The following is a 22747-nucleotide window of genomic DNA, read 5'->3' as shown; positions in this document are numbered from 1 at the left end:
GGGGATGTTATTGTTTGCTTGCTGTGTAGTCTTATTTGTTTCTGCTTCTCATTTCAATTCTCGCCCTGGTGTAATAAGTCGCCATCTTCCCAGCCATCATCCCCGTATTGACAAGCAAATGTCACCCACATTTGACTGACATCCGTTGCTCCTGAATGCAAAAGTATGATTTACGAATCAATTCTATTTGTTTATTTAAAGCCGTTCTTGTGTGTCTTATATATTTGTTGGTGGGATAACTTGCCTAATAGCTACTCCGGGGGCTTTCCATTAATGTTATAAATCCAGGCTGTTCCTTCTCCTGTTCGCCACGGCAAATGGGAGCCCTTCTTTCTCATATTTTGCTTATGTCCCCCCTCCCCCAAGACACATGCAGGAGATGTGCTCTGAAACTTACAGGACTCTTTCTATATCTTAGGAAAAGATCTTGCTCAGTACTTTTGTGAAAGCTGCTTGCTTTATCTGAAGACTTTTGAAGGCATCTTGACAAGTGCTTATTTCTCGTGCATGTAGTACCTTTAAGTAAATGCAACTTAGGTCAATGGCTGAATCTCCTGAAAGGTTGCTAGAACTGTAAGCCTGTACATAAGAGTTCGTATGTATACACTCACCATTTGCAGCGTTAGTAAAAAGAACCACCCCTCCCCCACTCTTATGCGGTGGGCATGTTCATTTAAAATCATAGAGAAACGGTCTTTGTCTCTTCAACACACCTTACTGTTCTCTGGGAAACATCTTATTTCATTTTGGAAGGCTGGTGAGGAAAACCATAAGGTTAAAAAAAAAAATCACATCTACCATCTGGAAAATTCTAGAGGGCTCTCCTTATGTTAAAAGTGGCATTTTGAAAAAACACCTGAAACGCTGATTGTGGGTGAGCCATTAGAGAAATACTGTCGACCCAGCCACCCTCCTTTCAACCTTCAACTGCACCCTCCAACTGGGGCTGCAGGCAGTGGGGAAACAGGGGACTTAGGTGTGACTCTGGAGTGCTGAAGGCTACAGCACGTCTGTCTCACTCCCCACCCCCATCTGTCCAGCGAGAGCGCCGCCATCGGCTGGGCTCAGCAAGGGAGTATTCAGAATCTCACTGTTCATCCATGTGCAGAGAGGGGGGGAAGAAAAGAGAGGCCGAGGGGGGGAAAAATCCCACATTGTCAGAGTCATGCCAAACTCCCTTTGAGTGGGATGAGCAGAGCAGATGCCGCAGTGAGATGCCAAAGCGGCTCCCCTTCCTCTGCGCCTTGGGTGCCTATAAATTGCTCCGGCGCGCGTTTGTCAGCCTCCTCTTCTCCTGGCAGGTGGTACCCAGGCAGAATTCTGCGTTCAGCCTCTCTCGCGCTCTGCTCCCGGCGGTGAGGCGCTCGCCGCTGCTCGCCAGCCCCTGCGCTCCAGCCCGGGGCCTCCCCGAGCCGCCGGTGCCCAGCGCCGCCTTTCCACGCCCCCGGGGGGCGCCTGGCCTGAGCTCGCGCGCCCGGCGCGGGGTTTTGGGGATGCGCGTCTATTAGAGTTCCGGTGGTTGCCAAGGAGGAGAAGAAGAAGAAGAAGAAAAAACAAAAACAAAAACAAAAAACAAGGCAGGAGGAGGGCGATCCCAGCGAGCGAAAGAAGAGGAGGCAGAAAAAGGCAACTTCAGACGGAAAGTTGGTGCGAACTGGCGCAGTCGGCGAAACCGGCAAAGTCAATCGCTGGCGGCGGCGGCGGCGGCAGCGGCAGCGGCAGAAAAGTGTGAGCGGCCCCGGCGAGCGCGAGAGGCGGCGGCGGCTCCCTGCCCTCCCGGGGGCCGCGCCGGCGCCGGCGGCAGCCACAGGTGCGAAGGGGCTCGCGGGCGGCGAGGGGGCGCCCCGAGCACCCCGCCCCCTGCTCGGGGACTTGCGCTCAAGTCGCCGGGCATCCGAGCTCCCTCCCCAGCCGCAGCCTCGGCTGGGGGCAGCGAGAGCGGGCGAGGAGCGGCCGGCGCGCGCCCGCCCAGGGGACTTGGGGTTCGCAGGGGGTTGTTTTCGGCTCTGACGAGGTCCCCGCCCAACCTTCAAAATTTTGTCCAAAAGCAGACAAGAGGATCGCCCCGCGCTGAGCCGGCTGGTGGGCAGCAGGAGGCGCCTGATCGCCGCCGGGGCGCTGGGGGTGGTGATGGTACTTCTGCTGGTCATCCTCATCCCGGTGCTGGTGAGCTCGGCCGGCACGTCGGCGCACTACGAGATGCTGGGCACCTGCCGCATGGTCTGCGACCCGTACGGGGGCACCAAGGCGCCCAGCACGGCCGCCACGCCCGACCGCGGCCTCATGCAGTCCCTGCCCACCTTCATCCAGGGCCCCAAAGGCGAGGCAGGCCGGCCCGGGAAGGCGGGCCCGCGGGGGCCCCCCGGTGAGCCCGGGCCGCCGGGCCCCGCGGGCCCCCCGGGCGAGAAGGGCGAGCCCGGCCGCCAAGGCCTGCCGGGCCCTCCCGGGGCGCCCGGCCTGAACGCGGCCGGGGCCATCAGCGCCGCCACCTACAGCACGGTGCCCAAGATCGCCTTCTACGCCGGCCTCAAGCGGCAGCACGAAGGCTACGAGGTGCTCAAGTTCGACGACGTGGTCACCAACCTCGGTAACCACTACGATCCCACCACGGGCAAGTTCACCTGCTCCATCCCGGGCATCTACTTCTTCACCTACCACGTCCTGATGCGCGGAGGGGATGGCACCAGCATGTGGGCCGATCTCTGCAAAAACAACCAGGTGAGCGCGGGCGGGCGGCGGGGAGGGCAGGGAGGGAGCGCGGGAAGGTGCCGGCGAGAGGGAGGAGACCCCGGGCATGGGGGTGGGAGCCCGCGGAGGAAGGGCGCGGCAGCCCCGCTCCCGGGAGCCGAGAGCCAGGGGCAACGCCGTTCCACTCCGGGAAGGCTGGGGTCGCACGCCAAAGAGCGCCCGGCGGCCTGGAGAGGGTGGTTCCCGAGCCCAGGACCTGCACTTGGTGCGCGCGACCCTCGAGGGGTGGAAGCCGGGATTCGGTCCCCGGGACAGTTTGTGCACCGCGGGGAGTCCCGGAGCAGCGAGCGACCCCACGGCTGCGGGGTCTTCAGCCATGCGGGGTCACTGTCAGGTCCTGGCGGGGACGGGAGGGCTGGGGGAGCCAGGAGTGGGCGTGCCAGGGTGACAAACCCGGGGGAGAAAGACCGGGGCCCAAGGGAGAAGGGAGGGGCGCGAAGGAGTGAGTCCGAGCCGGGCGCGTCCAAGGCCGAGGCAGAACCACGGGGCCGGCGGTCGCAAGGTCCCTGCGGCGTCCCAGACCCGGGGAACTCACAGATAGTCAGATTCGAGATGCAAAAACTCTGCTTTAGATTTCAGCTGAAGAAGGGGGAGAGGTAATGAGTGCTGCTAACAAAAGGAAAAGTTGAGACTCTGGGTTTGTGCCATAAAGCACGCTCGCAGACACAGAACCCAAACTCCACTGGCTGGAGGAGGAGGGCGCACGGGCAGGTGGTCGGGAGGCCGGGCGGAGGAGCCCAGCCCCGGGGCTCTGGGCCTCACTGCCAGCGAGCCCCAGGGCGCCTGCGTGAGGGTCTTTCCAACCCAGCCTTTTGCTCACAGGCGGCAGTGGCCTTGGCCTTGACTGTGGAATAGCCTCAGATCAGCCCTCGGCCAGAGGACCTGCTCTCCTGAGCCGAGACGATCGGCGCTGCCACAAGGGCCACTGGTCTGTAGTGTTATGCTTGGGGCCACTTCCCCGTTTGCTTGAGAAATTCGCGGTCATTGCAAAACCAAAGCGTGTCCCACCTCTTCATCGGGGGAGGAGAATAATTTTTGTAATTACCTCAAACTGTAATCAGACCCTCTGCAAGCGCTGAATCAGCAGCCGCTGGGGGAGACCTTGCAGCCTGCTGTCTGGGTTGAATGCTTGGGCTTCAACTTTGCTTATTGGGTGGTCCAGGGAGTGGCCTCCCTACCCTGCCGTGGCCAGCTGTGATTTTACAAGGGCTCTCCGGCTTCAGGTCACTTCTCCCTTGAATTCAGACCTTTCTAGCTATAACCCAGGTTTCTATTAAGCAACATTAAAGCAGAATTTATTCCAAAGTCCTAATTCACAGTGTCAGAATTCTTCCAAAGTGAAAGACAAATACCCTAAACGTATAAGACGAAGGACAAAATATCCTGTCCCTCCCCCTTCCTACCACCCCTCACTTCTAAAGGAATTCAGAAGTAAATAGCTTAAGGGACCCTAAGGTCGCATAGAACAAAAAGAGGAAAAATGGCCACCAGGAGGCACTGACAGGGTTGTTTATTATTAGTTATTATGCACGAAACTAATATTAAGATAAATAAAAATTATTCACAGAACAGTGGGATAGTTATACGTAAATGGCTAAAAAGGCCATGACACATTGTACCAAAATAGAGCTATTGTGTCACCCTAACAAAATGACTTGTGAACAGCCTCTCAGCAGGCAGTGATGAGACACCCATTTATTTACAAATTGGCTGTCTTCTGACTCAAAGGTTAGGTCTGGCAAATACTATCAGGCTGGAGAGATTGTTTTTAGAGGGATTAATTCAAATAGAATAAGATTCAAGTTTTATCAATGTATCAAAACACACTTCTTTAAGTATCTGGAAATTGCAACTGCATGAAAAGCTAGGGAACAGTACATTTAAATTAGTTTAAATGTTGATGCTGAGGCCCAGGTAAAGATTCCAAGAAAACCATTCCATATATGTGTTCTACGTGCATTTTGTTTTTTAAATTATTTCATTGTTTGGAGTGTAGCATGCTTCTTTGTACCATCCTAGCATGCACATCCTATGAGGATGGGGTGGGGGGAGGAGGAAAAAAAAAAAAGACACAACAGCTGACCTTAAAATGTATAATGCTTTTCATTGGCATTATTAAGCTGCTACTTCTACAAAAGGGGAGCAACAAGTTATTCAGAAAAACAAATATAGTAGCAAACAATATATTTTCGAGTTCAGCACGGACTGTTTTGCAAAATGGTTTTTACAATATTACTGTTAAGGAATTCTATATCTAGAATAGAACTGTTTTGTAAAGTCTGGTCTGCAGGCGTTGCAAATGAGAAATCTTTAAAAATCCTTTTAAAATTAATGTTAAAGAAAGACTTTATCCTTGATTTTCAGTTTTGTTCTTGTCTGATCACTTCTTAGATGGCAGGCCGTTCCCCCCTCTGAGCTGACCTAATTTGTTTTCATAAAACAGAAACTCAGAGATCCATGTCAGCGTAATGTTCTATGGATTAAGTGGATTTGAGAAGCACAAAAAAAATTAAACTAAAAATGCAGTTCACTCTAGGATAGAGGAATGCCTCTGGACCATAACCATATGAGAACCATTTTATTTATGCTTTGTGTTTGAATGCAGGATCACAGATGGAAACATCAAAGGCCAGTAAATTAACCTGATGCGCCACTTAACCTTTTGTTTATGATTCCACAGAAGTACAATGAAAATGAAATTATGAGAGCATCAGTAGCAATTAATTAAATTAGCAAATGTTACCATAAATATTGTCTCTAATGATAAACTCTCCCTAATAAGATAATGCTAAGGCAGCATAACCTATTACATCCTCACGAACACAGCACTAAAAGGACCACGGTTCTCATATTCCCCATAAAACCATCAACCTAAATTTAATCTTACAATGTCTAAAAAGCTCATGACAGTGCATATTAAAGGCAAAAGTTGGACTCAAATAACTTTCCATAGAGACTGGAAATATTTTTTTAAATGTTTGTATACATTTAACAGGAAACCTGAATAAAAAATATTGCTATTTGAATCCAATCACTATAATACCACTCTAATAAGCCACTCTAATAAAAACTAAAACTGCCTTAAGGTTAGAACTATAAAATAATTAAAGACTAGTTTTTACTCTAAGAATTTATTAGTTATGGCACCAGTGAACATGAGATATATTGGAAACAAGACAGTTTGTGGGCTGTTATTCATTTAGTAGCAAGATTAATAAAATGTCAAATGAATTATCTTTTTAGGGGCTGTGAAACGTGCACTAAAGATCAGCAGAATCTAAATAGTTAACTTATAAGATGGAAAGATATTAGGTACATTTAGGTAGAAATGGGTATATTGGGCTAAGGAAAGGATGCATCATATTGTCAGAGAAAATGCTGAAATCTGTGTACATTTAGCAACCTGAAAATAGCCTCCAGGGTGGATGCATTACTTTCCTCAATAGTGTGATGGCTTAAAGGAAGAATTGTTGGAAGTTACTGGGCTGGATACTACAGCTTGAAATTTCAAGTCCCATTATACCTTTAGAGTATGATCAGGTGAGCAGACATACTAAAATCACGCAAAGTACACTGGAGTATGGCAGGTATTTAATTGGGAGAGTCTTATGGTTAAAATCTTAGAGAATCACTTTCATTAAAAAGCAATCACACTGGCTTTATCCAACAAAGGAAGTGAAAACCATAAGGGTAACCTTCCAGTCTGTGGGATCATAACAATGCATTTGCAGGTTTTTGTGGTAACACCTACTGAATAAAAATGGTAACAATTTTGTGGGCTTGTGGTTATATCCCACGGAATAAAAATTGCATTATATATATATATATATATAAATCAAGTGATTTTAATGAATCTCAGTTCCCAAATGCCCTCATGTACAAAACAATGTTAAAGCATAATACCCATAGAACTTAATACTAAATACCTAAAGCACTAAATAAACATGTGTGCCTGGTTATTAATCATAGGTGAGAAGTATATCATAGATTGATAATTAATTAATATATTACTAACATAGCTAATTAGTATTTTATATTTTAATTTTTCTCACCCATTAAAAATCCACACATTAAAAAAAAATCAGGTCCTAAGAGTACTATTCTCCTTGTAGATTTTTTTTCCCTGGGAACTAATGACTAGATGAAATTAATGAATCAAAGCATCCAACTCCTATAAACTAGTGATTAATTCCTAGGAAATATTATGACATTAAATTGTATTATTACTTAATGGTCAAAACAGATCACCTCACTAAATTCGTGTATACATTTAAGTCAGTGCTTGTGAGCATAATTATATTTTGCTTTCATTTTATTAGTGTCAGCACAATGTTAAGCAATTCTGAATCTTTTAAGCCCTTTTCTCCTTTTGCTATATGATATCCAGAAATAAATTTTTAAAATACTACTCAAATTACTTTACAAGTTCAGCAGTGTCAAAGAGTCTTCTCCTTTTTTAACATTTCAGCATTAATATGAGAACATACCACATGAAAATTTAATTTGAAAACCAATCATTTAAATTTTGAAAGAAAGGCATGGAAATTCTTGACTTACGTCTCATTTCTCTCATTTTGCCAAGTGATAAAATCCCACATATTGCACCCCAAGTCATGCATTATTACATAGTGCAGGTTTACAAAACCACTAAATCACTTGCTGCGTTATTCGGAGAAATATCATTACAGTGGAACAGAAACAAGCCACAAAGTAGATGTTTTACTGAAATAAATCAAGTACAAGTCTGCCTATTGAAAAATTGTTTTCCAAGTCAGAATCAAAATACAGCTAAACGGATATGAAGCCTAATTGGAGTTGAGGATGTGACAGAATGTCCATATTACTTGATATGATGGGCAACTGGACTGTTTGCAAATGTCTGTCAGCTCACTAATGAGATCACAGGCTCAACCTGATAGGATTAGAAGCAAATCTCCATCCTCAAAGCAAACCACACATTTAGAATCACCTCAATATAAAAGGGTATTCAATGAGATCATTCAAAAAAATTTAGAAATTTTAGAGACTTCAAATTTATAGAAATGTAGTTCCTTCTATAACTTTTAGATGTGTTGAAATTAAATAGCTTATTTACGTACACACATCACAATTAAGTGATAAAAAGGCACAAATAGAAAAAAGAACTCTGAAGACTTTTAAACCAAAGATGTTTCAATGAGTTAAGCTTCGGGTACAGGGGCTTTTCCTTGAATTAGATTTTGAAAGCCCAAAATCAAAAGGTTTTTTTTCTTCTTTTCTTCCTGTATAGTAGAGTTACAGGAGTGGGATTTCTCTGAGCCTGTACGTACCGTGGATCTCAATTTTCTAATAATCATGGGGAACAACAGAAGTTTGGATTGAACTTCTGTACTCAAACAGCTGGTTAGGACATTGCTGCTTGGCTTAAATTAAAATGCAAAAAATGACCATTTCAAGAAGTGATTGGGCACAGAGTTACAAGGAATTAGAAAAAGGCATGATTTAGGAAGAGAATAGAGTGGTATGCATTGTTTACAACGTATAGTAAAAAGAAAAACAAAGACTTAGAATCACCTTCACAAAAGCACTATTTTCTCCTTTCCAATAACATAGTCGAAACTGTTACAAAGATATCCTCATAAAGCCCCAAGGCCAAGGTGGACTTGGTTGTGCTAAATTCAGTGCCATGGCAAGCCAGTCAGCTTATGATGCTGTGTGAATGGCAAAAAAGAAAAAGAAAAGAAAGCCTGAGAATTCTCTCTTACAAATTCTAATTCTTGTCTGTTTCACGCAGGTGCGTGCTAGCGCGATCGCCCAAGACGCTGATCAGAATTACGACTATGCGAGCAATAGTGTGGTTCTTCATTTGGAGCCAGGAGACGAAGTCTACATCAAATTAGATGGTGGGAAAGCCCACGGAGGAAACAACAACAAATACAGCACATTTTCTGGATTTATTATCTATGCTGACTGATCATGCAAAAACTAAGCTTATTACTCTGAGTTTGGACACTGGATTCGTATGGCTAACGTCAGTGAATCGAGGACCCCAGGGGATGCCAGATGCGGGGCACCTCAGCTGTGTGTATGTGGGGGAATTCAAATGCTACCTGACTCACATCTGTATACTCAGAAACATTATGTAAAAAAAAAAAATATTAAAAGCAAGATAAGCAGATGTTGATCCACTACCGCCAAAGCAAATACTCCTTAATTGTTAGTGTCTGTGTGAATGAAGTCCTATATAGATCACAAATTTTTATAGAAAAATCTAAGACACTGAATTATTTCTTCAATATATATGATCCTTTGGTGTACTGTGATCTCGCTGCTTTTATCCATACGTCAGCTTTGGTTCTTGTGAGTTTACCTGCTTATTAGGCTACTCGGGGTCCATTCATAGTGTGGGGAAGAATGATTTTTACCCTGCAGGAGGAGGTCTCATTGACATAATCCTGCTTGTCCCCAAAGAAATTGTTTGCCTTGTACTCCTGTTAACTTTAGAGCTAGACCTGGGAATGATTCAACTTTAAGCCTTAACCTGGAATTTTCTGGATTTGAGGGAATTCCCAAGCCTATGATCATGTTTCACTTTCTTTTTCTTAGGAATCTTCTTTCCTCTCTTTTCGGGTGATAAGTCTTTAAAAGTAGAGATTGAACTTGTATCATAGGATTACTCTCTAAGTGTGTAAATGTGTAATTACGTATGGTATTTAGAGAATCCCCCTGTGTCCAGTTTGTCAATTGAATGCATTTAGGTTTACTTGGAAAGTCAGAGAAATTTATTCTTTGGTGTTAAATCAGACTGAGGCTTTTGCCTTCTTTGGAACAAAAGATTATTCATAAGCCAATGCATATAGGTTTAATTTGCACTGGTGCATGCGTCACCAAGGGGACACTAAGTAAGGCCTTCAAATAGTTACTACAAGTCATGGCCTGAGGTTATTTCAAAATGAACGATTTCACATATAACCAATACGACAAGAAAGTGTATATATTTTATACAAATACCTGCTACATATATATATGTATGTGTACATATATATATGTTAGATGAAATATATATATGGCTTCAGACCGTAGGCACAATGGCTGTATAGCCCCAAAAATTTAATTTAAAGAAATGTACGTGTAGGCACACACAATCGTGCATAAGTTATTTGACTTATTTTGGATTGAAATATATTTTGGAAGACAGAAATATATGGAGTAGCAAAATAATTTAGACGGCTTCTAAGAGTTATCCAGAAAATTAAATTTTATTAGGTTAAAATGCCCCAGAAATCATGTGTCTGTAAATTAGGTCTGTGGCTTCTTTGTTACCATATGCCAATCAATACTTTCACTGCATTCTGTGGCCAACTGTTACTGTTAGGACTGCAGAGACGAAGTAGCTGTCCTTTGCAGTGTTTATGAATTATATGCATTTGAATGAGCAATTTTTTTCTTTTTTCTCAGGTGGACTGAAGCTGACAGTAAAGTAGATTTTGAGAGTAGTGCAAATCCTTCCTCTCTGGTTAAAGTACACTGCCAAAAGCCATCTCTTTAGTCTAAGAAAAAGATTTAAAATGCATGTTGATACATCCTAACTATCAGACAACTTCCACTATTACAATGAAAAATCTGTTCCACTCTCAGGTGCCTTTGAAGACTCTTTGAGAAGTAGATTTCAAAAACAGAGATTGAAAAATCTGCCTGTTTTACTGGCGAAGGACATTTGCATTTTTTCATTTAAAGGAATTAGTTTGTTCTGTTTGGCTCATTCCTCTTGGATACTTTCTGTTCTAATACACAGAAAGCTTGATCATCACTGATCCAGAGAAATATCTTTTATTTAGCCAACCTCAACTTTCCAAAAGAGTTATGCCTCGTGTTCCCATCTGAATGTGCTGTTTGCTTGGTTTAAATGCCTTGGTCTGAGTAACTCTCATGATTTATATGATTAAAAACATGTAAGCCCATTGATCAAGAACAATGACTAATTCTATTTGGCCTTTCTAATATGTAAGATAACTCATAAAGGAATTGCAGTGGATTTTATTTCCATTTAACAGTATGTATTAATCAAAGAGGAATTAGCCATTAAGGGTTTGGAGATTTTTTCTTTTTAGGTAACAAGTCATAGTAAAGGATTCAACCAAAAGATTAGCTTATAAACAGCAGAACACATCAACTAAGAGTTTTTAAAAGGCTTTATTTACACAAAACATCAGGGCTGGGTATCTTTTAAAGGGTTGGCTCTAGAATCAGACTGTCATCTCTAATAGATCTGACATTTTCTTCGGATAAGTAAGCATTATTTTCTCTGTTCAGGCCCAAGGAAAGACAAATAAAAGATAAAGGAAATAAAGGGAATATTTATAAGGCAAACACTTCTCTTTTTTTTTTTTTTTGCATTCTATATTATTAATTAATTAAATTGTGGCCTTTGTTATTATAAATGTAATGATTCATTAAACTATATTATGTAATATATTTTGACTTTTATGACTGAATTTTTATACTTGACTACTATGTTACGTGTTCATGTCCCCTTGTACCAATTTTTCAAAACACAACAAAATTTATAGGAAACCTGGATACCAGAAAGCCACAGGCAACAAAACTGATTTATTATCAGTATATATAGATAGGTGAACAGCATATAATTAACCTTCCACAATATTTTTACCATTGTGAATTGGTAATTATATTACAGTATCCTTTGAAAAAAAAGTCTCAAAATTTAACATCCCTTGCCGCACAAGCTGTTTTGAAGTGTCATATTATTCATTAAGCATTAATTAAAGAACAGCAGGATAATTAGTAGAATCATCAATATTACAAGAAACATTAGATTGCTCCAGAAAGGGGTAATTTAACTAAAAACACTTTAAATTTTTTCATGGAGTGCTGGTGCTAGATTAAGAAAACAAAACAAAAGGAAGCAAAACTCCACTAAGGGGACGTAGACTGTAAATCATTGTTTGGATACGGGTACTTTTGTCTTTATTTTGTTAAGGAAAAACAATAGGGCTTAATTAGGCTCAGTAACTCCCTAAAGGTACAGATGTAACAGCCAGTTTCTGAGAAGGCAAAAGTCTTCTAATTCTCATAAAAAGAAATGCTCTGTCATTAGTCCAATGTAGCTCTGGTTAATATCTCACAGTGGGTTTGAAATCACTGTCTGTTCCCTGCAAGCTTTATACTCAAGGTATGAATTCAGAACAACCATCCTATTTGAAAGTTAGCCAGTGCTTGGGGTTCTCTATCAGTATCTTATCAAGTGCAGCCTCAGTTATACCTCTAAACAACATTTTAGGAACAATGTTGGTAAGTATATGAGAATAGCCGTGACCTCCGTATTTCGTCAGCCGATGCTTCGTATGTATGTCATGTGCCATCAGAATTCGATCTTCATAGCCCTCATCCACCAGAAGACGTACCCTGTGAAAAAATGTTAACTCATTATATGGCATCGGTCTCACGTTTACAATTTTCAGGGTGCTTTAAACTTTTTACTCATAAACCTATTGTGTTATCATAAAGATACCGTCTTCCCTCGCGGCACGTGTCCTGGGAGACCCTTAATAAATACAGTGTGGTGATGATAAAGATATTACCGCGTCCTAGTAGGAACAGGATCCTTATTCCCTGCACACAGAAATCCGTCGCTTGTGACATTTATGACGATGCCTGGCAATCCTGCATTAAAGACAGCTTCTAATAGGATGTGCCAGTTTGAATAAATGGCCACTTTAGCGTTTTATTAAATAACTTTATTCTGGATTTGTACCCAGCTCTCCATTCTAAAATGCCTCGCTTAGTCGACCCATTTTTCAGATTTCATTCTCTCTGTCTCTCCTTTTTCTCCTAGCAAATAAAATCAATGACTGTTTGTGATTAAAATAGGGAAACAAAAGGAATCTTTGTACAAGTAAAACATTCTGAGAGTAAAATCAGTTGGTTTGAAAATGAAGGGCATATGATGAGCTTGATAGTTATTTTTTAAAATTAATTTTATTGAAGTCTAGTTGGTTTACAACGTTGTGTTAATTTCTGCTGTACAGCAAAGTGACCCCATTATACATATATATATTCTTTTTCATATTCTTTTCCATTATGGTTTATCACAGGGTATTGAATATAGTTCCCTGTGCTATCCGGTAGGACCTTGTTGTTTATTCATCCTATATATACACGTTTGCATCTGCTAATCCTAAACTCCCAATCCTTCCCTCCCCCACCCTGCACCCCCTTGGCAACCACAAGTCTGTTCTCTATGTCTGTGAGTCTGTTTCCGTTTCGTAGATAGGTTCATTTGTGTCATATTTTAGACGCTAGTCATTTTTAAAAGGTCAGTTACAGTCCCTCTGCACTAGTGCTTTTGAAGCCGATGGGAATTCTGACTTAGTAGTAGTCTGGGAGCATTGGATTAAATTGGCCAATAAAAATTTACTCTTTCTTCCTTCCATTTCATTAAGATTGCTCTAAATAATGAGCTGTTCCTTTAAATTTATAGTCAGTTGACTGCAGAATGGCTTCCCGCCTATTGTCTCAACTTCTCATCCTCTTGGCTTTGTTAAGTGCTGTCATCTGTAATGTGAGCCGGTCACCTCCTGACAGCCAGCATCTGCACAGGTCTGGACCCTGGGCAGTGTCTGCCGTGACTTCCATGGGTCTCTGATGGCAGGAGGTGCAGCTTGGAGACCGTGGCCGTCCTCTGGCATTTTCTGTCTTGTCTTGTCGATCCCTAGATTTCCAAATGGATCTAGATGGATGGGCAGCGCCTTCCGCCAAGGGCTAATTATCTGAAAGGTATCTTTTTTGTTTCAATAGCACTTCTCGGCATTCTAGTGCATGAGTCATACTTAATAACTACTACGGCAAGAAAACTGTGGGCCACCACATCAAAAAACTCGAGCACAAAGCCTTGCCCTCTGAGAACACACATTTTAAAAGAAATTATACTTATAGATTAGATCTGGTGTTTGCAGGCCAAAGGAATGCCAGAAAAGAGCCATCCTGGGTGTTTTGTCTAGAAATCTGCATTCACCTCACACGTACCTCACGTGTGTCTTAAGAGTACTTAGAATGCTAGCTGTGCCACCATCATTATTTGCTTCTTTCTTTCTTTATATTTTTTTTTGGTGTTTTTTTTTGTTTGTTTGTTTTTGTTTATTTATATTTATGGCTGTGTTGGGTCTTCGTTTCTGTGCGAGGGCATTCTCTAGTTGTGGCAAGCGGGGGCCACTCTTCATCACGGTGCGCGGGCCTCTCACTATCGCGGCCTCTCTTGTTGCGGAGCACAGGCTCCAGACGCGCAGGCTCAGTAGTTGTGGCTCACGGGCCCAGTTGCTCCGCAGCATGTGGGATCTTCCCAGACCAGGGCTCGAACCCGTGTCCCCTGCATTGGCAGGCAGATTCTCAACCACTGCGCCACCAGGGAAGCCCCTTTCTTTATTTTTATTGAAGTATAGTTGATGTACAATAGTATATGTTACAGATGTACAGTATAGTGATTCACAAGTTTTAAAGGTTATACTCCATTTATAGTTATTATAAAATATTGGCTATATTCCCTATGTCGTACAATATATCCTTGTAGCTTATTTCATACATAATAGTTTATACCTCTTAATCCCCTACCTCTGAATTCCCTATATCCCTACCTACCCTTATATAGGGGTAGGGCATTATCTGCCTCTTTACAATTTGTATAATGTCCAAAAGTCCTGATAGGAAGTTACTTTTGGAACGAACTCTCTTTAAGGGAATTATTTAAGGCAGTTATATGGTCGTTTATGAAAAAAGAGAAAGATTTGACAGATGCATGCACGGTGCTGAAACTTAGTGTGACCAACCTTGATCCACAACTGAAAAGGAGTATCACCTTACAGGAAATTTTAGGGTACACTTTCCTCTGTATATTTTCTGAGCCTTTCTCAACATTTTTGTCTCTTTTCCTTGTCTGAGAAAAAGAGATATCTTATTACTACAGAGGCACATTTGTGTAAACAAATTCTTGTAAGAGGCCTGTGTCATATCCTGAAGCACAAGGTCACTGAACGGTGCAGTAGTGAGGAAAGATACTCATTTCAAAATGGGAACCCTTAGAACTCATTAAGTCAAGAATCTGGAGACTAGTTATCTCATGAGAAAGAATGTTCTGGCTCTAGAAACATAATTATATCCTGACTATCAAGAAAACTGCCTGGTCACTCCTAAAATAAGAGATCGTCTCACATGCTGCGCCATTGTGTAGAAGAACAGTATTTAGAGAGAGACCGCCAGAAGGAAGGAACCACTACAGATGAGAAGACAAAAAATCACAGTAATTATAGAAATACAAATGAGTTAGTGTTTTGCAAACAAATATTAGAGAGAGACTACAAAGTGTGAAAAGGCAGAGATATAATAAGATTGAGAAATGGAGCAGAAGATTGAAAACAGGTGTTAGACACAGAATTTCTGGTGCTGAAAACCAGAGGTAGGCAGAAACGTGCTTCTCTGTTCTTGCACTTCAAAGCTTTACTGAGGCTCACTCAGAGAAGGACTGCTGATGAATGACGAAAATCAGGTGCCCAGGAGGTAGGGACAAGGGGATACACACACAACCCAAAATTCATGTAGTAATTACCATGAGCTGTACTTGGTTACAGGGACTTAATGCATGGCTTTAATTTACAGAGATTAAGGATGTATACATACACAGATACATAGATATACACAAACACACATGCACGTATATATATACTTTTTGATGTGTTTCCATACATCTAGAATGTTTACATTTAGCTCAATGAAAGCTCATATCTCCATAGACCTCCCTCTGCAGATTCCCTCTTTTATTCCAGGTCTAGGAGTGTCATGGAAAGCATAGGGGTGGAGAAGATACAGCTCACTGCCATAAACAGGCTTAGAGAAACAAAGCAGGTCCTGGGAGCAAACTTCCTATTTCCAAGATGAATTGTAAAACGTGTGTTGAGGGCATTCATCAGGAAATCATGGTTTTGAGGTCATGAAAGATGAAAAAGGTCTATACAGCACCCCATTTTAAATTCCAGAGAATATTCACGTCTGAGTACGGTCCAAGCTAGTAGGGCTCTTAGGAAACCTGTTTGCCTGTATTGAATGGTACTCCTGGGCAAGGAAATTAAAATCATAAAACAAAACAAACAAACAAACCAATAAATCTGTTTATCAAAGAACTGGTTTGAGTAGTAGGAAAAAAAAAAAAAATGCCCTAGCGATTCTGGTCAGAACAGTCAAAGCAGTTTGCTCATGTAGAGCTGAGTGTCTCCATATTTATATACAAAACTACTGTAACATCAATCAACTCTCTCTAATGATATTAAACTTGAAGCCTATTTTACTGTTAATAAGCTCATCAAGGAGGTGTGCCAGGACACAGGGACAGTAGAAGGCGAACATGTAAAGATCGACTTGCCGGGGGAAAGACCCTAAGGCTGTCTCAGCTGTGGCCACTGGCTCAAGACCTCCCCCTCAAACCCAATGTACATGTGTTCAACTCCTGCTACTTGAGCCTCACAGTTTCTGGACATCACTTCTCCGCTCCAGTTTGGCTTACTTCCATTCCAACCAGTTTTCTACAGTCAGGACCCTGTTCTGCTCCTTGTCATCATGGAGAACCAGTTCCACTCAACCTTCCTTTTCCCACTCTGACCAAGAGTTCCATCCTTCTACTTTTTCACTCACCTTCTTCCACTATCTGTATTCACCCACTTGCTTCAAGCATCCAGGGATTTGCCCCTGCTATGTTACTCCTGGACATCTCTCCATCTCTCTCTACACTTTCTTCCCTCCAGCTTGGACCTCGTGACCCTCATCTCAACCCCTCCGTGGTCCCCCCAATATCAACCACGTTTTTCGGACATAATTCCAACCCTCAAGCTCTCTGTCTCCATCTTCTACTTCTACTCACAAAATTCTTTGGTCCTACTACCAAAACACAAAACATTTTTTAGGAAACTACTCACCAAATCATGCACATTGGTGCCGATAGACAGTCATGCAGTCATGATGTGTGGCCTCCACTGGATCTTCCACACAACAGTGTCTCTCATTCATTCACCATCCACTCCCAGCCTTCATCCTCCTCTACAAGGTCCTGCCCTGAATCCATTCCTTCCTTCTCAGGAGATGACCATGTCTCCTTCACAGGCGCCCTAGAGATCACACGGGACCATCTGTCCTCAGTTTCCTGTTCCTCTCACCAAAACACTGTTCCCCACTCACTCCATTACTTGCCTCACCTGCACTCATTTCCATGGAGAAAGTATACTTCCTTTCAACCAACTTCCTATCTGCTGCCCAGATTCCATCTTTTTGTCTCCTTAGGAGCCTTTGTCTGTATCTCTTACCTGTCCAGGTTTTTTTTAGGTTAACATTGACTGACCACTTCCATAGTCTACCCCAGACACTCAGCTAAAAACTGCATATTTATTTCATATAAATTCTATAATAACCCTGTAGATCAGGCACCACTTCCCTGGATTCATTCTCTCTGTCTCCTAACAAAACCTTCCTTTGGTCCTGTCTGCACTTCTAGCTCCAGCCCTCCAGCCCTGCTTCCCTTTACTATCCAGCTTCTTGAAAGAGTAGCCTCTGTCCTATTCGTCACCTTCTACTTGTTCCTCAAGCCTTTTCTGCCAAGACTGCACTTATTGACTGAAATAAAAACTTCCTGGGCTTCCCTGGTGGCGCAGTGGTTAAGAATCCATCTGCCAATGCAGGGGACACGGGTTCAAGCCCTGGTCCGGGAAGATCCCACATGCCACCAAGCAACTAAGCCCGTGCGCCACAACTACTGAGCCTGTGCTCTAGAGCCCGGGAGCCACAACTACTGAGTCCGCGTGCCTAGAGCCCGAGCTCCGCAACAAGAGAAGCCACCGCAATGAGAAGCCCGCGCACCGCAACGAAGAGCAGCCCCCGCTCGCCGCAACTAGAGAAAGCCCATGTGCAGCAACAAAGACCCAACATAGCCAAAAATAGAATTAAAAAAAACAAAACAAAACACAACTTCCTGATTGTGAAATCCAATGGATACTTTTCAGTCTTTATCTCACTTGATATCTGCCACCTATTACAAGTGTTCAAGCCCTTCTGCTTTAAGTATTCTTCTCCAACAACTTTCATAACAATGCATTTCCCTGATATTCTTAACGCTTTGAAAATTTCTCAACCTGTCTCTGAGAGTCTGTTCCTGAGTTCATCCCTTAAATGTTGGTGGTCACCAGGGCTCTGTCCTCATTCTCTTCTCTGAGTGATCTCAGTCATTCCCGTGCTTCCAGCTGTCACATGCAAGCCAACAATGTCTAGATTTATGTCCAAGTCTCTGTCCTGAGCATCCTGAGCCCTTATCCCAGGGCCCCACCAGATAGAAACACTATATTCCCAAGATAAAGTCATCCTGTCAATCCCAAATCTATTTCTCCTCCCAGATTCCCTAACTTGGTGCATTCAGTCTTCATATCACCATGTAACCAAGACAAACCAGGTAGCATCCAGCCTTGACTCCCGAAGTTTTCCACTTGGTTGCTGAGAATGACTTGTACAGTTATTTGCTTTCACCCCCAAAATATTGGACAATTTTGAGAGGTTGGATTTTACATAATGTTTGACCTTTAGACATTATACTTATAGCCTGTAAGTTGCAGTCACCTCTTTAGTGAATATTTTTAGTAAAGCATTCCAAAAATTCATTATAGGAGGTTAGGACCTCAGGTGTGGTCAACCTGAGAAAGAAACAGCTTACTTCGTTAAGAATAAAAAGAGGGAAATGTCTTTTGTTCTTTTATTGTCAGAGCAGAGATTGAGTATTGTCTGTATTTCTTATCAGCTGCCCATCTGCACTGAACTTCTAAGGCTTTGCGAAGCTTTTGCCTACTTAGGCTGATTCATTTTCTCCTCAAAATAATATATAGAGATTTGCCTTCCTGAAACAGCACCGATATATTTTTCTCTGCAAGCCCCTGGTTCCGCCTGCTTACTGTTTTCTGAATCTTTGCTAATACCCACCCAGATAAGAAAATCCAAAAGAGATGGTAAAAGGAAATACCATGAGAGATTTCATCATGTTTACCTTTTAATTCTTTTATTATCATTGGGCATGTCAATATCTGGGTTGAACTGATAATGAAAAAGTTCACTTCCAAAGAGATCATATTCCAAGTAACAGCCAAGTTGAGCAAACTCCAGTAGTTCCCTCTTGTCAAGGAGAGTCCTAGAGACAATAAGACAGACATATTGTTACTCTTAAGAGCATATTTTACAGGTACTTCCCTGGTGGCCCAGGGGTTAAGACTCCAAGCTTCCAAATGCAGGGCCACAGATTTGATCCCTGGTCGGGGAACTAAGATCCCACATACCACGTGGTGTGGCCAAAGACAAACAAAAAAACAAGAGCATATTTTTCACATATACAGATACAAAGTTTTAAGCACACTATGTCCTGGAATGTAGTTGAAATCAAGTAAAAGAACTTTTGAGTTGGCTTTTATGATGTGACTATAAAATAGTTCAATTTGTTACCAGAAATTAGGGAAAATTCCCATCCAAAAGGGAGGTTTCCCATCTCAAGGACTTGGGAACTATAGACATTTTAATTATGCTGCCATCTCCAAAACAATTTTGTAATTCTTTTTCAGAATTGTCTTCAGGATATGCTCCGTATTCCTTTGAAAATCCTTAGTGGGACTGCTGTGAACTGTGGAAACTATCAGAGGAAATTTGGCATCAGGACTGGAGAATTAGGTGAGTAATACTGATCTGGATAAAACAGGAAGCCAAGGTAAGGTGACAGGGCGATTTTCCTGTGAAGATCATAAAGCTGTTCTAAAATTAATTCCAAAGCATATGTGAATATCATTGCAATTTTTTTTTAAAAAGGAGGGGCAATACTCCTACAGATATTTATGTTCTGGTGTGTTTATTTTTTAAACAGAATTTATTATTTTATGATAATTTTATGGCTATCTTCTCACTAGAGATCATAGTAAAAGTATCACTCTTTGTAAGACTATGTAAATGAATGGGAAAAGAAGAAAAATATAGGATGAGTGCAGGCTCCAGACAGAAGAGTCGAGTCTGAAACAAGAGTAGATTATCTCAAGAAGTTGAGACTCTAACAAGTAAAAAGGATGCCTAAAATTAACCCCCAAAATGCCATCATAGAGATTCAAGCACAGAGAGAAATAGGAAAGAAAGAAAGAAAAAATCCTACCAGGAGGCAATATGGAAAAAATGTGAAGGAAAAAATACACCTCATTAAACATTGTGTGAAGGGAGTTAAGGACCTAGAGGAAGGAAGTGATTGTTTGGGATCCAAAATGGGCTTGGAGAAAAGTTGCAACGTCAGATAATCCTTGTCTTATTAGGGTTTTATCCATTCTGATATCCTATTACTTTGGCAATGCCAGGATGCAAGGATTAAAGCACTATTGTATGTCTATAAATCTGCTTCTGAGAGGTCAGAAGTATTTTCAAAGCCTCTCTTCCAAACCCTAGGAGGACCAATTAAGCCTCTGTGTCCGAGTGTGAGAGGATTCTGCTGTCCTGGGCTGCTGCCGGGAAGTTGGCTCTTGACTTTCACTCTGAGCCATCATATCGTAGCTGGCTCCTTTTTATTCTCTTCACCAATTTAGCGTAACTTAGAGTTCACGATGTTGTTTTAGGCAGGGAGGCTAAAAAAATCTTTCCTTTATGCTATAAAATGCACATTAGCTCTGTGCTACCTTCTATTAATACCACTCCTTTTCTATCTTCTTACCATGGAGACCATTTTTGCTTCCAAAATTACTAGGCTAAAAGAATATGTGTTTTACTATAGTAAACATATTCTGTTTTCCCCAAAGAACCATGCTTAAAAATGAAATATACACAATTAAAATAACATAAGGGGGAAGAGATAAGTTTAGTATTTTTTTCCTTTTCTAAAATTTTTTATTATTTTTGTCTGTGTTGGGTCTTCGTTGCTGCACACGGGCTTTCTCTAGTTGTGGCGAGCGGGGGCTACTCTTCATTGAGGTGTGCGGGCTTCTCATTGCGGTGGCTTCTCTTGTTGCGGAGCACGGGCTCTAGGGCGCGCAGGCTTCAGTAGTTGCAGCACGTGGGCTCAGTAGTTGTGGCTCATGGGCTCTAGAGCGCAGGCTCAGTAGTTGTGGTGCACGGGCTTAGTTGCTCCGCGGCATGCGGGATCTTCCCAGACCAGGGATCGAACCTGTGTCCCCTGCATTGGCAGGTGATTCTTAACCACTGCACTACTAGGGAAGTCCCACTGCTACATATTTTATCCTCAAAGGACATTTTCCAGAATTACATTGACTTTGTGTGCACATCGTGTTTTTTAATTTTTATTCTGAAATGTAGTTCCCTCCCCGCAGTACCCTCAAAAATTGCACTTGAAAAATGGAAGTTATCCAAAAAAGTAAGAAAGGATTACTTTGTGGAGGTCTTCAATCAGTAGCTCAAAGCATAACGACATTTAATAGACAGGATTTGACCATTACAGTTATTCTGGATATTTCTAATGATATGGTCAGAGGAGGAGAAGGAACTATATTAATTGTGACCATTGCTTACTTTCTTACTAGGAGCCTGATGTTGCTCTAAGCCTCTTACAAATACTAAGCATATGGCATATGTTAAGGGTCTTCTATAATGAGGTCCTCTCTCCTGAAGTTCAGACATGCACGCCTAATTGTCTGCTTGCCATCTCTACTTGGATGTCTAATAGGCAACGCAAGCTTAACATGCCTTGAACTAAACCCCTCATGTCCTGCCCCAAACCAGCTGCTCCAACTAAGTTGATGGCAACTCCATCCATCCAGTGCTCAGGCCAAAAATCTTGGAGCTTTCTCCTCTTTCTTCCTCTGAATCACTCTACATCTAGCCCATCAAGATAGACTTTTGGTTTGACTTTCAAAATAGGACCAGAATCCAAATATGTCACCACCTCCCCTGCTACCCTCCTGGTCCAAAACACCATCTTCTCTTGCAGGATCCCTGCAATAGATTCCCAAATACTCTCCCTACTTCTCTACCTTTGCTCTGTTACAGTCTATTCCAATACAGCAACTAAAATCTATCTACACACCTAAGTCAGATCAGGTCTCTCCTCCGCTCACAACTCGCCAATAGCTCCCCATTTCCCTCCAAGAAAAAGCCAGGGCCTTACAGTGGCCCACAAGGCCCTGAGTGATCTTCCTGGATGTGGTCTTCCAGAAACCTCATCTCAGAGAGGGATGGGGAAAGTAGGCATCCAGATCTCCAGATGTCAATTATATATAAATCCTGCCTGTACTGGAAATGTTATCTGAAGAAGGGCACCGTAGGCAGAGATCACTTTCTAGAGGAAGACGAACGTGTTCAATAGGATTCATCTACACATGTAAGTTTCAAATGTAATCCCTGGGAATTCTTACCCTGTAAAACAGCACGTAGAAAGGAGTGTGTCTTTGAGGGAAATGGTCCCTCTGTAAAACACTCTTAAAAATTTCACAGTCATATGTAGGCGAGAAGATTTCAGAAAAGAAGCAATTAAGCTGATATTTTGACCATCAGGAGAATGCAGTTTAAAAAGGAGGCAGACAAATTTGGATAAATATACATATATACATACACACACACACATATATATACATATATACACATACATATATGTAGGTACATACATACATATTATTATTATTAGTGACATTTGATGATGTGACACACCCTAGATAACTGAACACTAGTGTGAAGGCAACTAAGAAATGAGTGCACTTAAATTCTCCCTATTGAAGGAGGAAACATAGTGTAAAATCCATGGGAAAAAGTAGCTCAATGATCAGACATACTTTTCAGAAGACAGCCCTGAAAATAAAATGAGTTTGGTATTAGATATTAATGAGGCGGTAGGATGGAGAAGTAGGTGAAGCAAGAAAATAAAACACTTAATAATCCTCAGGCAATAAAGACGGCCCTATCTCATTTAATCCTTACAAAAACTACATGAGAAAAGTACGATCATCCCCATTTT

General features: G+C 42.2%; 2 protein-coding genes and 1 long non-coding RNA gene across 3 annotated transcripts in view; 1 reads left to right on the top strand and 2 right to left on the bottom strand.

The window, feature by feature from the left end:
* LOC309656462 overlaps positions 1-22747 on the bottom strand; it is a 1106578-nt gene that overhangs the window by 12447 nt on the left and 1071384 nt on the right. The window lies entirely within an intron of this gene.
* On the top strand, positions 1242-11202 carry C1QL3 (complement C1q like 3). The gene is made up of 2 exons (XM_082452951.1): positions 1242-2718; positions 8522-11202. The coding sequence occupies exons 1-2, from the start codon at positions 2131-2133 to the stop codon at positions 8699-8701; spliced, it is 768 nt and encodes a 255-aa protein (XP_082309077.1). The 5' UTR covers positions 1242-2130; the 3' UTR covers positions 8702-11202.
* PTER (phosphotriesterase related) overlaps positions 10902-22747 on the bottom strand; it is a 66985-nt gene continuing 55139 nt past the window's right edge. The window contains exons 4-5 of the mRNA XM_082452961.1: positions 18812-18952; positions 10902-12153 (exon numbers count right to left, since the gene is read on the bottom strand). Coding sequence (XP_082309087.1) covers positions 11943-12153; positions 18812-18952 — 352 coding nt within the window. The 3' untranslated portion in view covers positions 10902-11942. The remainder of the gene's footprint in view (positions 12154-18811; positions 18953-22747) is intronic.

This window comes from Balaenoptera physalus (assembly GCF_965194825.1).
Source record: "Balaenoptera physalus genome assembly, chromosome: 2".
NCBI classification, from domain to species: Eukaryota; Metazoa; Chordata; class Mammalia; order Artiodactyla; family Balaenopteridae; genus Balaenoptera; species Balaenoptera physalus.
This window is presented reverse-complemented; position numbering and strand designations above follow the sequence as displayed.